Source organism: Miscanthus floridulus, chromosome 15 (assembly GCF_019320115.1).
Source record: "Miscanthus floridulus cultivar M001 chromosome 15, ASM1932011v1, whole genome shotgun sequence".
Taxonomy (NCBI): domain Eukaryota; kingdom Viridiplantae; phylum Streptophyta; class Magnoliopsida; order Poales; family Poaceae; genus Miscanthus; species Miscanthus floridulus.
Window position 1 is genome coordinate 79,233,240 of NC_089594.1, and position 14,400 is coordinate 79,247,639.

Genomic DNA, 14,400 nt, shown 5'->3' on the forward strand with positions numbered 1-14,400 from the left:
GGCGAGTGCGGGGCCTACCGCCAGAGGTCAGAGTTGCTAGTTAGGGACCAGATCGAGGTCTTGGTCTGTTATTGTGTATCCGAGCTGGCCCAGGCGTGTGCAGTCGTTGTACCGCCTGCTGGGCCAAGTTTTGTAGGGAAGCGGGTCCATTGGGGACCCCGGGTTTATGAACCCGACAGGAGCCCCTAAGCCCCTTTAGGACTTCTATGAAGTCGTGAAGGGGTTGTTATTGGAACTTCGGTGTTTTCCCCCTTGGTTTGTTGTACTACATAGGGTAACCAAGTAGGATTTAGGTACCCAGCCTCTATGTGGAGGACTGGCAAAGGGGGTATAGGTGCCCAGCCTCCGTGGGAAGGACTAGCAAAGGCCGTAGAGGCACGCCGAAGGGATATTGGCACCTAGCCCCTAAGGAAGGGACTGGCGAAGACCGCGGAGGCGCGCCGTGCAGACATAGGCACCCATCCCCTAAGGAGGAGACTCGCTGGTAATCCATTTTCCACCAGGTGCGCGTGAGCACATCCAGTGGGTGTAGCCCCCGAGCCAGTGGCCGACTAGGGAGTCGGTCGGAGGCTGAGCACCTTGGTACTGTTTTTTGGGGCTGTGGACTCTTGTGTCTCTTTTGATCTGGGTGTTCACCCGTGTCCGTTCCGATCGCAACTTGTGCGATCGACTGGACTCCTAAGTCAGGGTTGGGTGGCTCGAGCCCCCGGGCCCCATTAGGCTTGATAGGGGTCGGTCGAGTTTCGTGCATCACCCCGTCTGAGGTTTACGCAACCAGAGGGGTAGAGCTAACGTCGCTTGCCTCGATGGCTCAAGTGATGCGCTCGGTGAGCTCACTAACAGGTATGTCCAAGTGGAATCCGGGTCCATTGTTCATAATAGGGTCGGCATAGCTCTCATGTGGCATTCCACTACTCCTTAACCCACCTCCCGGCAGATGCCCGAGCCGTTCCGAAGACCAACTCAGGTGGCCCGCTGGCCTCCCCTCGATGGAGATTCTATGGGCATGGCTCGAGGTCAGGATCGAACAAAAAGGTCAAGATGACCCTATTTGCTTCTGAGCGGATCGAGCAAAGGCCGCTGGGGCTCATATGTGTTTTCTCCCCTGGCTCTGTTTGACGCGAGGCGGTCTCAAGCCCTTCGTAGGCCGGCCTTCGAACCCTAGTCGGTCACTGCTCATATCGAATGAGACGACTATCGCTTCGTGACAGGAAGCAAAGCGTTGTGATACAACAATTGCATATGCAATGCTTGGATGTATGAGATGAATGTATGGATGAATGTATGAATGCATGCATGAGAATAGATGAATGAATGATAATGCACTAGAAAAGTAGAATGGGGGTTAGTAAAGTTACCTCGATGGCTCGAGTGATGGGTTCGGGGAGCTCCTATTGGATATGTCGAGTGGAATTCGGGCACTTCGTTAATGATAGAGTCGGCATAACCCACATGGGGCATCCCACTACTCCTTACATGTCTCTCAGCAGCCACCCTGAGCCGTTCGATCGACTTGGGTGACCCACTGGCCTCTCCTCGATGGAGATTCCGTCGGTGGACTAGAGACGGTCAAAGTGGCTGTTAGGTCGGAGCACAGAAGCGCTAGCCCAGTCCCTTGAGGAGTGACGCGCTCTTGAGGGAGAGCTTGACCTAGCTTCATAATGTTGCATAGGTGGTGGTCTCCTGAGGTGCTCGGGTTGGGACCTGAGCACCTAGTACGCCCGCCATCCAGCTGGTGAAGGTCCCGAATGAAGTTCAGGGCGCTCATCTCTGATGGCATGTTCTATGGGACATCTGGGGGTGCTGACCTCGGTGGTGACCCACCACCCTGATCTAGACTTCGTGGCCATAGGTGGTCGTTGAGCAGGTCACACGGCAGTGGGTGATGGAGGCTTGCCGTTCGACCGTGGCCACAAATGTGCGCTGGGAAGACGTCGTCCAGCTTATGGTGGCAGTGGAGGCTAGGTCAGAGGCTAGCCTCGTCCCAGCCCCCAACCGAGTCGAACGTCGTTCCGACCGCAACTGAGCCGAGTGTCGTCGTCCCCGCCAATCGCATCGTCAGCCAACATAGCCAGGGGCATAATGGAATTATAGTAGAAATAGGTAGTTTATGTAAAAGAAGAACTCATGGGGGAGCCCCCGTATGAACAGTTTTACATTCGTGAATATTTTAAGTTCGTTTTGTGATGAAATCACTCATGAGGGGAAGTTTGTCCCGTCCGCCCTTGTTTTTACCCTTGCGTAGCTTTGTTTTTTGTCCTTTTTTTTTCGTACCTGCCCGTTGACCCGTAGGCTGCAACATTAAGAACCCGGGCGTGGCCCGCGAGGCTCAGCTGCTCGTAACTGTAGGCCATGGTAGGGTGTGATCGGTCAGGAGGTTAAAGCGCAAGTTACATAGGGTAATCAAAGGAGCGGAACACCCTTTCATTTCGGCGAAAAGTATTACTACATTATAGTAAAAAAGGAGGGTGGTATTGCACCCCCGTAGAGCCCCCGAGCGACCTAGGCCGAGAGTGCTCGGGGGGCACTGTAGGAGCAAACATTGAATGGAAATATGCGGTAAGACCGAGCTTTAGAGAAAGAAATGACGTAACTGTTCGATGTTCCATGTGTTGGTGAGAACATTGCCGTTGTCATCCTTCAGCCGGTAGGCGCCCGGTCAGATCACCTCGGCTACCGCGTACGACCCTTCCCATTGTAGAGAGAGCTTATGTTTGTCCTTGGTTGACTGGGTCCTCCTAAGTACGAGATCACCGACCTCGAGGATCCTCCCCCTGATTTTTCTCGTTATAAGGGCACTTGCAAGAGGGTCCACCATCACTTTTGTCTTCTCCTCCTCCTCAAGATAGCTTCTGCTTTCCATTTCTAGATCAAAGAGACGTCCCTGTAGATAGTAGATGTACTCTTGATGTGGATGAATAGGAGCAGGATGGACCCATCTAGTGAAGCCACAATTTTCGTCTTTGTTGGATGCCCGAAATCGTGATCACCGATAAGCATTTCATGGCATGGTAACCATATTTGCAAAAAGAAAAGTTTGTAGGAAATACCCATCCTCTTGGACATCCGAAGAAACGACGGCCTCCATCCTTCTGGTCATTGCACATTTGGACTAAGCAATCCTCACCGTGATGGCATTTTGGCCAATCTTCTCTCCTGTTATCATATCCTCGAGAGGATTTCTGTGGGTAAAGTCACTATTTCCTTACACTAGGAACTCATAAACTGCTTCATCGAATTTATCGGGACCAAGAGAACCTTGCCACACAATGGGAGGTCCCTTCCTCCCCTTTCCTCTCCCTGTGGTTGAACACTTTCCTCTCCCTGAGCCTCCCGACATTTCTACCACAAAACCAAAACATGTAGTAATGCGTGTATACACATATAGAGACACACACAAACACACGCAACCTCTCCCAGTGTGTGCTCAATTCACATAAATTTGGATTGGACAACACACTCAATGCCCCCGAAATGACTAGTTATTAGGACTGAAAAGGCTATGTTTTTAGACTGAAAAGGCAACATTTAAGGACTAGTAACGTTGATCGGACAACACACTGAAAAGTATAGTATATTGCTACAGTAATGGCATCTGAAAAGTCTACTTCAATAAAGCCATGTTCATGGAATCAATTCATCTCAAAAGACTACAATGTAGGGGTGCTTGGTTGTTTAGTCGCTTCTAAAATTCATATCACATCGAATATTTAGATACTAATAAGGAGCATTAAATATAGATTAATTACAAAACCAATTACATAAATAGAGGCTAATTTATGAGATGATTTTTTAAGTCTAATTAATATATCATTAGCATATGTTTACTGTATCACCACGTTATCAAATTATGGACTAATTAGGCTTAACAGATTCATCTCGTAAATTAGTCACAAGTTGTGTAATTAGTTTCGTAATTAATCTATATTTAATATTCTATATATGTGTCCAAACATTGTATGTGACAGGAATTTTATGATGGACCGCAGTAACCAGGCCCATAGTATTAAGATGAATAGTTCACTGCAGTTCAGAGTACACGCAGTCACTTAGTACATGCAATCAATTCATCTGAAAAAGGCAACAGTCTACGATTTAATTACAACAAAAGAGAATTACGTATAGACACCGCTGCCCAAATAATAAACTAGCATTGTTTCACTGTAGCACAGGGTGGAAGACTGGATAGGGTCAGTACTTTTCTATTCTCTTGAGCCCTCAACATGCAAGATAACAGCGATGCTTGTATTTTCACACACTGCACTTTCGTACTAGTGATGCTAGCTTTTCTTGCTGTGGGACCCATTTTATTTGGGCATCACTTGCACACTACAGAAGGCCTCAGTTGACTATTTTGACAGTGTCGATTTTTTCTTAATGTGACCTAACATACCCTCCTACTCACGCATCCAATTTCTCGCTGGAACGGCCTAGCGCTCCTGTCCTTCTTTCCAAAAAAAAAAAAAGCACCAAACCCTAGATTGATGGAAGGCGGAGGAGAGGACGATGGAGCAGAGGATGTTGCGGCCGGCGGCGCCCAGCACCAGCTGCGCGCGCCCTCTGACGGGGCGACCTCACCTGGGGAGCCAGGCCGTGGTGCGGCGGCGGGCCGACGCTCCGGCCAGCCCGCGGCGTGGTGGAGGCGGCGCAGCCCCTCCGGCCAGCCAGCAGCGTGGCAGATGCGGCCTCCCGCGTCTGCGCGAGCCCCGCGCCGGAGCTCGCCGTCTTCTCGCCGGCCAAGAAGAGCGTCTCGCTCGCCGCTGCGTGCCGGCGCCGAGGACCCCGCCACGGAGGTAGTCCCTGTTCTCCTTGCCCCAGTACTCTTAGCTTAAGCTCGGCACTTTCTTTCCGCTCCCGGTCCCTCTCGGTGCGCGTGCGCGAGACCTGCTTAGTGTAGGATCTCTCTAGGCCTCGCCGCTCTTGATCGCCAGCTGTCTATGAAATGCCAGAACGTAGGACCATCTGGGGGTCATCCGAGTGCATTTGTCAGATTGGAAGTGGTGAAAGTTCAGAATAGTAGAACAGGCCCTCTCTTGCTTCGGGTCATGTTGAACTGTGAAACTGAAAGGCATGATTTGATTTAATTTCACAAGCAATTGTAGTTCTGTGAAATTGGTTACAGAAGTTGTAGCTCCCAGTTAGCTAAGCATATTAGTTTTAGTGTTTTAGTTCCGTGAAATTAATTATCTTTTAACTGTTCTTGTTTTGTCCAAGTTCAACTGAGCACTGATTTCATTGCTAGTTGTAGGATCATGCTCCTCTAGTCCCTGCAGCTGAATAGACAATTATGATTTTCATTTTTGCTTTTCTGCTTCATCATGTTCGATTCTTCAGTAAACCTGACCAAATTCGATAACAGAAATTCCATAAGTCAATTTGGTTGTTGCATGAATAAGTGCTGCTAAGTTGCATTCGATTCTTCAGTAAACCCGACCTAATTCGATAACAGAAGTTCCATAAGTCGATTTGGTTGTTGCATGAATGAGTGCTGCTGAGTTGCATTCGAGGAGACCATTGTACTTGTGGCTAAAAAAGGGCAGCAGTATAGTATGTAAAATTTACCACAATGATTTCCTTTCCTATTTCGAGATCAGTATGGCTTGAACAGAGTTTAAGAACTGAAAATTGAGTCTATTTCATTTGTGTTTTAGCTTCTAAATTAGAGCATTCCTTTATAATGATATTTTTCTTGCGAATGTGAATCATTCACTAAGCCAAAGATACTACTGCTTAGTACTTCTTTTCTGTTTGGATAATCAGTCAGGGCGGAAGTGAATGAATCTGGAAGTGGTTTGGCTGTTAATGCCCTCTCGCAAGTTAAACATGTTCTGCTTTCAGTCCTTGATCGCAACCCTTACCTTTCTGAGGGCACAAGACAGGTTCATCTTTATCTTCAAAATACTTAAAGTGGTGAATTGTGTTCTGAATAATTTCTAAGGAATTTGTAGAGAATATGTATGAGATACATAAAGTGGAGAGGATGATGGAGCAGAGGATGTTGTGGCCGGCGGCGCCCAGCACCAGCTGCGCGCGCCCTCTGGCGGGGCGACCTCACCCGGCGGAGCCAGGCCGTGGTGCGGCGGCGGGGCCGACGCTCCGGCCAGCCCGCGGCGTGGTGGAGGCGGCGCAGCCCCTCCGGCCAGCCAGCAGCGTGGCAGAGGCGGCGCGGCGGCGGCTCCTGGTGCACAGGCCACAGGGCAGCCTCCCCAGGCCAGATCAGGAGGACTGTGGGGGCATGTTCTTGGATCTGGAACGGGATTTTCTTGCACTTGTTATTTGTGAGATTTGCAATGCTTTTTTTGTGCTAGATGATTGGCTAGCTGTGACACAAGATGCTCAAACCTGTACTATTCTAAGCATTTGTGGAGAAATATCTGTTTGTTGTTGTCTTTATGTCTTGTGATGATCTGACAAGAATATAGGTATGACCAAACTGAGATGAGCGAGATGCTAAAATGCATCAAACAATTTCTGACCAAGCTAACTAACAGGGTAAATTCCCCCTGTGCTAAGCCTACTCTAGCGGGACCTGCTCTTGCCTTAGAATTTAAAATTTATTATTTATTTATTTGCAGACTTTGATTATTAAAATCTTATGTTTTAGTTCACAATATATTCGTGATATTTATAATTTTCTTATTTGACAACTTGTCCATCTATTATTTTCTTATTTGGCATCGTGTATTTCTGCTACAAAGAAGGGCATTCATGTCATTTTACCGGCCACTTGACGCCGTTGCTAGCTTAAATGGACGGCAGTGTTATCTAGAGAAGGAAATTTTAACTTGGCCCTTGTTTAGTTCGCGAAATTTGGATTTTGGGGCTACTGTAGCATCTTCGTTTTTATTTAGCAAATAGTGTCTAAACATTGATTAATTAGGCTTAAAACGTTCGTCTCGCAATTTCCCACCAAACTGTGCAATTAGTTTTTCTTTTCGTCTACATTTAATGCTCCATGCACGGGCCGCAAACATTCGATGTGACAGATACTGTAGCAACTTTTTGGATTTTGGGGTGAAACTAAACAAGGGCTTGGTGTCAAATAAGAAAGTTCAAAATTTTTAGTGCTAAATGCGAAAGACCGATTTGTTTCAGTGTCAAATACATAATTCTCACTTACAACAATCCAAACTCTAAAAGGCTACAACTCCATAGTTCAAATTATCGTACGTTATAGGGTGCGTACAGCCAAAGGTGAACAAATGTTACAATACATGCAAAATAAAATCTAGTGCAACATCCTACGCTAGTCGCTACCACCTTTAGAGAGCAACTCCTCGTCCTCATCCTAGTCCCTGTCGTCATCTTGCAAAACCACATTCCTGTGGCTGGTCTCAGCTTCCTTCAGCCTCTGCTGCCATTTGCCTGAAGTAATCGGCCCCCAAATCGTCAGTGACTTGAGACAAGAATGCATCCTCCTCTTGCTACTTTTGCGTGTAGTAGTTTGCTTCCGCTAGATCGTTGAGCTCGCAAAGTCTACCATTGTCCTCCTCATCTTTCCCACCCTCATCGGCCTCCACAATCTGAGATAACACGGGGCAAGCAGCTTTCTTTTTTTTGCTCCTCTGCCTTCCTTTATTTCAAACCTAGCCTGTGCTAGCTTAGCGGCATGCTCATCGCTGAGTTGTTTCCTTGCATGGACACATACAATAAGCTAGCCACGGAGATTAAAATAAAAACAGGTTAACGAAACAAAGAGAGAGTCCAAGCACTCACTAGTACATCTAGGCAACCCAACAACAAGGTCCTTCATGAGCTGCATTTGAACTTTTTTCGCTTCCCTCGCCCTATCCTCCTCTTCCTTTCTCTCGACAGCCAACCTCCTCTAGTACTCCCGATGGTACCATTCTGTGGAACCTGGATGTATCAGGACACATTACACCCATTTGCAACGCCATCTGACGCCATTCTGTGGTACCTGGATGTATCAGGACACATTATCGAGGATTTGAGATCCACATCTCATCTTCTATCCCATTAGAACCTTCTGCCTCATTGTATCCTTAACTTCAGCTCTGTCCAACTAGAACTCCCATTGACATTCTCTAGTGCTCTGTTCAAAGAAATTAGTCACTATATGGAACAAATTGAATTTAAAGTTTAAAAGCCTTAACCAACCTCATCATAATCAACCATGCGGCTGCACTAGTGACCTATTCCAAGCTCAGATGCTCCTTCTCTTTCTCCTTTGGCTTTGGCTCAGGCCAATGAGACTTAGGTCCATAGAGCCACTCACTAAACCGACACTTCTAGTATCTGTGCTGCAAAAGAGGATAGATTAGTAATTCCGGACATGCAAAAACAAGGATCAAGATAGAAAAGAAGCACTTACTTCGTTCTTGTTACCACACTCAAACTCAAGCAAAACCCTAGGTGCAAGCACAGCTGGATCTCCGCAATCACACAGAGGAGGGTTGTCAAGGCGTTTTGAGGCGGCTTTGTTCTTCTCCTCGTCCGTCATTGGTGGAGGGTTGGGGGGAGGTGGAACCCACCGCTTGAAGTGCGCGTGTGGCCAACGCCACCACCATCCTTTGAAAAGGAGATACCTTAGGTCAAACTTGTCAGGCCCCTGCCGCGCCAGGCGGGTTGGCGCGACAGGGGCCGCGCCGGAGTCTGTGGTGCGGCAGGGGGCCACGTCACCCGCTCAGCGCTTCGCTCACCTGCCACGGTGGCGCCCCTGCTGCACCAGGCGGGGTGGTGCGGCATAGCAATTTGGCCGCGCCAGGGAGTTTGGCGCGGCTATACGGGTTAGTTTTGGAAATAGTTTTGCAATAGTGTTATTTTTAGAAATAGTTTTTAAATTGGGTTAAAAATAAAAAAAATCCTTCTTCGTCCTTTTCCAACTGCACCTGGTCTATACCTCCCCTCTACCGCTGCTTGCGGTTGCTTGATGGACATGGCTAGGGTTTGCACAGCACTTGGGCTTCGTTAGCTTGTGGATTTCATCTCCCCTTCATGTTGTCCCCATGGATTTGGCATTCGTAGACATGCATGGATCCAGCTGTTTTACGTGGGGATTTATTCATTTCGGATTTGCTTCTGCATACTGCTAGCACTTTTCATGGGTCTTAATTATTTCTTGGTTTTCCCCTTCATGTTTTATCTTGGGTGAAATATAGTAATCTTGCTTGCAGTTTCTCATATTTTTGGTCTTTGATCTGTTCTGATTTGTAGTTCCCCATGTTTTCTGTCTTCATTCTTTTTCCCTTCCTCCTGTTCATTGGTTGTTTTGCTGTGGTCCTCTCCACTTTCAGTTCATTTTATTTTTAGTTTTGGTTTCGGTCAGATCTGTGGTTTTCCCATATTTTTCCTCCTAAATCTTTTCCTCTTTTTCATGTTAACTCATTCTTTTCCTGCCTCTTCTTCACTTTTTTCCCAGTTTCTCTTGGGTGAAATGTAGTGGCCGCACTTGCAGTTCTTCATTTTTGGTTATCCACGGTACCCTGTTCTCTTTTTTTTTTTTTTTTTTTTTTTTTTGCTTCTCACTAATCACGTGTTCTTCGTTCATGGTTCTTTTACTTTAGTTTAAATGCGACTAGCAAGATTGGAATTCATTGTTCTAAATGTAATTTTCAGCCTTTTGTTGTTTGTGTTCCCACTCTGTTCTCATAATATTTGTCCCTTTTCAGTTCACACTGTTTATTTTGCAAGGTGTGCACTTGGGAAGAAAGAGTTCCATTCCCTTTTCCCATAGAGGGAGCCATTTTGGCAATACCGACGACAACCACACGTGATGAAATACGCACACGCACACAACATATATATATATATTGAGTTGGCAAGAGTATAGGTAATAACCAAATCAACATTTCTTTTGCGACACAAAGGGAAGTTAAAAGTCTAAAATGATACTAAAAATTATAGAGAAAGAGAACAAATTAATTATCCCTAAGTCTCTAATCTCCATCTGACTAATCTAATTCATAGGCAAAAAATCACTGTAATAACAGGAGTAAGAGAGAGGGAGAAGATAAAAGATAGATAATCTTAAAGCATATAGATGCCATTAGAGATTAATATGGAGGGAGAAATAAGAAGACAAGCACTAGTTAACATCATTAGTAGCTAATTGGGCGTGTATAGTGCAGACCAACTAGGATGTTGTGTAGGAAAGAAAAACCACAATAATAATAACAAGAACAATGTAGAGGGAGAAGATAGCATGAATATTAGTCATAAATCATATAGATATCATTAAGGATTAACACAAAGAAGCGAGGGCAGACAAATAAAGCACTAATTAGTAATTATTATCAGTTATTAGCTAATTAAGGGGTTATATATAGTGAAGCATTCAGGAGGTTGGGGGATGCTTGGCCCCCTTAGTCCCCCCTCCCTCCGCCATTGTGTCTGTTCGTATGTCGTTTGTTCCATATGGGTGGTTATTGTCTGTTCGAGGTATTTTGGCTAGATAGACTTTTTACATGTTTGTGATTGGGTATGGTCTGTCCGCCTTGGTCTCCTAGTTTGGCAGATCTATGCTTAGCCAAAACATATGTTGGAGTTGTATTAGCATTTGGAGTTCCATTAGCATTTGCCTGGCTAATCGATTAGGAAGCAGCAAAGTACAACGCTCCCTAATTTATATGAATTTATTCATGCTATGATGCCTAATGTTTCTTTAACATAATGTCCTTTGGTCTACTATTATCCTTGGCAGGTTCACACGACAATGATGTGATGTCCAACCTGATCCACGTAAGCTATCAAGAGAACTCTCCTATCAGATTGGTAAGCTTTTACCTCTGTACCTGTTTTTAACTAAGTTTGTCAGTAAATACTGGTAAGTCTTTGTGAATTAGAACAAGGTAGCTGGTTGCTAAACCCTTGTTGATTGATAAATCCTAAGGTTAAATAATTGTAACACCCTAAAATTCGCATGATTTTGAAATAGGTGAATTTGATTTAATTATGCATTTTGTGAGCATTTAAATTTAGAAAAATGATAACCTATTCAAATTTAAAATCAAATATAAGGTTTAGCAACATTTTTGTGCATTCATGCCATTGCATTTTGTTTATTGTGATGAGTGGTTTGATCCAAAATTCAAATTTATCTAAAATGTTTTTGAAAATGGATTTGAAAATAGAATTAAAAAAAGAATTTACCTCTCTCTTCCTCCCTCTCTCAGTTATGGCCCGCTCGGCCTCACTCGCACCACTGGGCCGCTTCCTTTTTTTCCCCGTGGCCTGTCTCTCATTTCCGCCCCGTGTGGAGCGCCTTGGGCCGGCTCAGCAAGGCCAGCAGAGCCGCAGCGCCCCCTTTTTTCTTCGCGGCCCAGCAAGCCCAACCGCTCCCCTTGCTTCCTCACGCGGCCCAGCAAAGCAAGCCACAGCCCAGCCAAGCCGCTCCTCTTCCTCTGTCTCTGGCAGCCGGCCCCGCGTCTCCTATCCCGCCGATAGCCCGGGCCCGCATGTCAGGACCTCCCCCTTCCTCCGGCTCGTGTCCGAGCCGGACACTTACCCGCCGTTGGAGTCCGCAGCTGCCCCGTTCTCTCCCCAATTGGCGTGCCACGCAACCTGCTCCTCCCCTTAAATAGCTACCGACGCTGTGCCGTTCTCCCTATCTCGCCCCTAACGCAGCCATCGTCTCGCCTAGAGCCGCCGCAAAGTCGCCACCGACATAGGAGATCCGCCACTACTACGTTTGCCATTCCGCTGCTCCTCCGCCGTCGCAACTCCCTTGCCGAGCTTTTATGGGAGGTAAGAGAGCTTCAGGTACCCTTCTTGTCCTCTCCCTCATTTTCTACCGCCGGTGCCGCGCCGTCGATGTTTCTCCGGTGAGCTCAAGCTGCCCCGTCGAGCAGAGCGTTACCCCCGAGCCATCGCCGCCGCCCTAGCCCCCTCCATCGTGTTCGCCTAGTTCTCCTCTTGCTCCCCATTATTTTCCAGAGCCAAACGGTGTCCGGAGCATCGACTTCGATGAACTCCGGCGAGGTCTGCCGTTATCCGGCCATGGTGCTGCCGCAGTCCAGCTTCGCTGCCGGCCACTTCCCCCTCCCAAGCCAATCCCGGCCGCCCGAGTCTAATCCAATGGCCTACAATTGATGATACCGGTTCGGCCAGAATATTTGCAAAAGAGACCCCCTCCTATTCCCTAATCTAACCGCAGTCCAAAGCACGTTTACCAAATACGTCTTCTTTATTTAAAAGCGTATTTTCTTTCAGTTTAGATTCAAAATACGTTTTCATCTATTCATAGTTTTGCCACTATCTTCTGTAGGCCATAACTTCTTCGTTTTAGCTCCAAATTGACCCGTTCAAATTGCGTTAGATTCGTAACGACGTAATCTACATGGCAATAACATTGTTGAGCCTGTTTTGTGCTTTCAAATAAAATGTTAATTTGATCAGTCTATATGCAATTAGATTTCCAATTAAAAACAATTTAGAATTTCTACTTTCATCTTTTCTAAGTAAAATAAGATCAGTTTTATTTTGGTTTTCCAAATCAAATATAATTTGACCTAGTTTGATCCAGATATTTATCTGAAGTATCTTATACATGATTTATATAAAATAAATGAAGCCGATAGTTTTCTTTTTATCTTATAAAGTAAATCTTATGATAGACGTTTCTTTTGCATCGTAGCTCTGATTAGCGTGTTTTTCGCGTCTGTGTGTTCGTGGCAATACATAGATTAGTTTTCAAACCTTTTTATTGATTGGTGTACCATTCTAATTTAGTCCTATTTGTATGTTATGCATGTTGTGGATGCTTGTGTGGTGCTTTATGATCATGTCCAGTCGGTGAGCTTTGCGTTGGTGATATAAAAGAAGTTGGTGATCCAGAAGAAGTCCTTTGGAGGTTACAATTCAATAGAAGAATGATTTGAGTTTAAGGCAAGTATAGCATGGGACCATCCTTGTTACCTATTCACCTTTAATCACTTAATTCATATTGCATATGTCTACCTTGTTGCCAATAAGGATATCCTAGATATTTGATATATTGTACCTTGACACCATGGGTGATTATGCATTGGGTAGTATGATGCTAGTGCTCAATTAAAGACCATGATCTTGTAACTTGACTAATAATATATGCAATAAACACTAAAAGGTGCTTTTTAGCAACATGGAATCATGGGGCTAGAGCATTGGGCTATTTTATGGTGCTCTAGATTCCTCTCCTGTCGATGCAGGATCCACAGGATACCCCGCAAGGAAGAGAGAAGATCTAGTCTAACTAGGATTTTTCTCATGTAATCCTAGTAGTAATACTACCCTATAATCCTACTAGGACTCTACATTGTAAACCGACTAGGATTCTGGCCTTCTAACTATATAAAGGAGGGCAGGGCTCCTTAGATCGGGGGTTTAGAGAACAATTGTACGACATGACACTTTACAATCAATCCAACGCAAAGTCTAACACCGACTAGACGTAGGGCTATTACTCGATCAAAGATCGAGGACTCGAACCAGGATAAATCGTCTGTCTCTTGCGTTAACCGTTGAGTTCCGCATACGCTGAAGCCCGAACATACTGCCCTGGGTACCCCTGTGGTAGGCTATCGGTGGTTAAACATCGACAGCTGGCGCGCCAGGTAGGGGATTTCGGTGACTTTGCATCCGAGAGCTCGATGGACCTCGACAACATGATCTTCTCGACAGGATCAACTTTCATCTTCGGTTCGTGGATCTGTGAGGCAGGTAGCGATGGCAAGCTCCAAAGCCGTCTCCTCGAAGATTCAGATCACCATAAAGACCATTCTATTTCGACGACTACGATAGATCAACTTGTTGGAAGATTCGCGTAGCTCGCGATGTCCGATCCAACTCAGATTTCACGGCTTTGCGCATCCGATTCAAACTCAGGTTCCGCATCCGAAATGGAGTCTTACCCGAGTTCTTCTGGGAAACCAAGTTCTTTTCCAATGGGGCTTAAGAATGTGGCCTTGGTCTATCAAGAATACAACTCGGAGTACACTCAGAGTACTTTAAAGAAGACGGGTCCTTTTCCGTTCGGTCTCCGCAACATGGCAACGTCTTATCAGGCACAGCTCGAAAGATCTCTTAATCCAGTACTTGGAATACCACTAACAGGAGCTTAGGAAGGTCTCATACTAACCGTAACATCTCAAGACTGCATCATCCACTGGCCAGGTTCTGTTCTTAAAGATAGCAGTACCCAGCTAGTTGACACAACAACGACAACAGCTCTACCCTACCAAGGAGACTCGATCTGCGACCTTGAAGCCTCTGCTGAAGTTATCAACAACTCTGACAGCACAAAAACCAACGCCGATGACAGAACAACTCACGCACGAGAAGTATTCATGATTCGCCGTCCTCGATCACCATTGGCCCCCCTAGAAGCACCCAACATCAGGTCATCAGACGAATCTGAATCCAACATATCACCCTTTATCCAAGGGCACGATGGTGGGACCGAAA

The 14,400-nt window shown here is 46.0% G+C and overlaps 1 protein-coding gene across 1 annotated transcript; it reads left to right on the forward strand.

Moving 5' to 3' along the window:
- The first annotated feature begins 4,572 nt into the window (after positions 1–4,572).
- On the forward strand, positions 4,573–6,438 carry LOC136509003 (uncharacterized). The gene is made up of 2 exons (XM_066503796.1): positions 4,573–4,793; positions 5,949–6,438. The coding sequence occupies exon 2, from the start codon at positions 5,954–5,956 to the stop codon at positions 6,401–6,403; it is 450 nt and encodes a 149-aa protein (XP_066359893.1). The 5' UTR covers positions 4,573–4,793; positions 5,949–5,953; the 3' UTR covers positions 6,404–6,438.
- Positions 6,439–14,400: the final 7,962 nt, after the last annotated feature.

What these genes read in the sequence shown, in the direction of transcription:
- LOC136509003 (XM_066503796.1), top strand. Translation starts at nt 5,954, where the DNA reads ATGTATGAGATACATAAAGTGGAGAGGATGATGGAGCAGAGGATGTTG.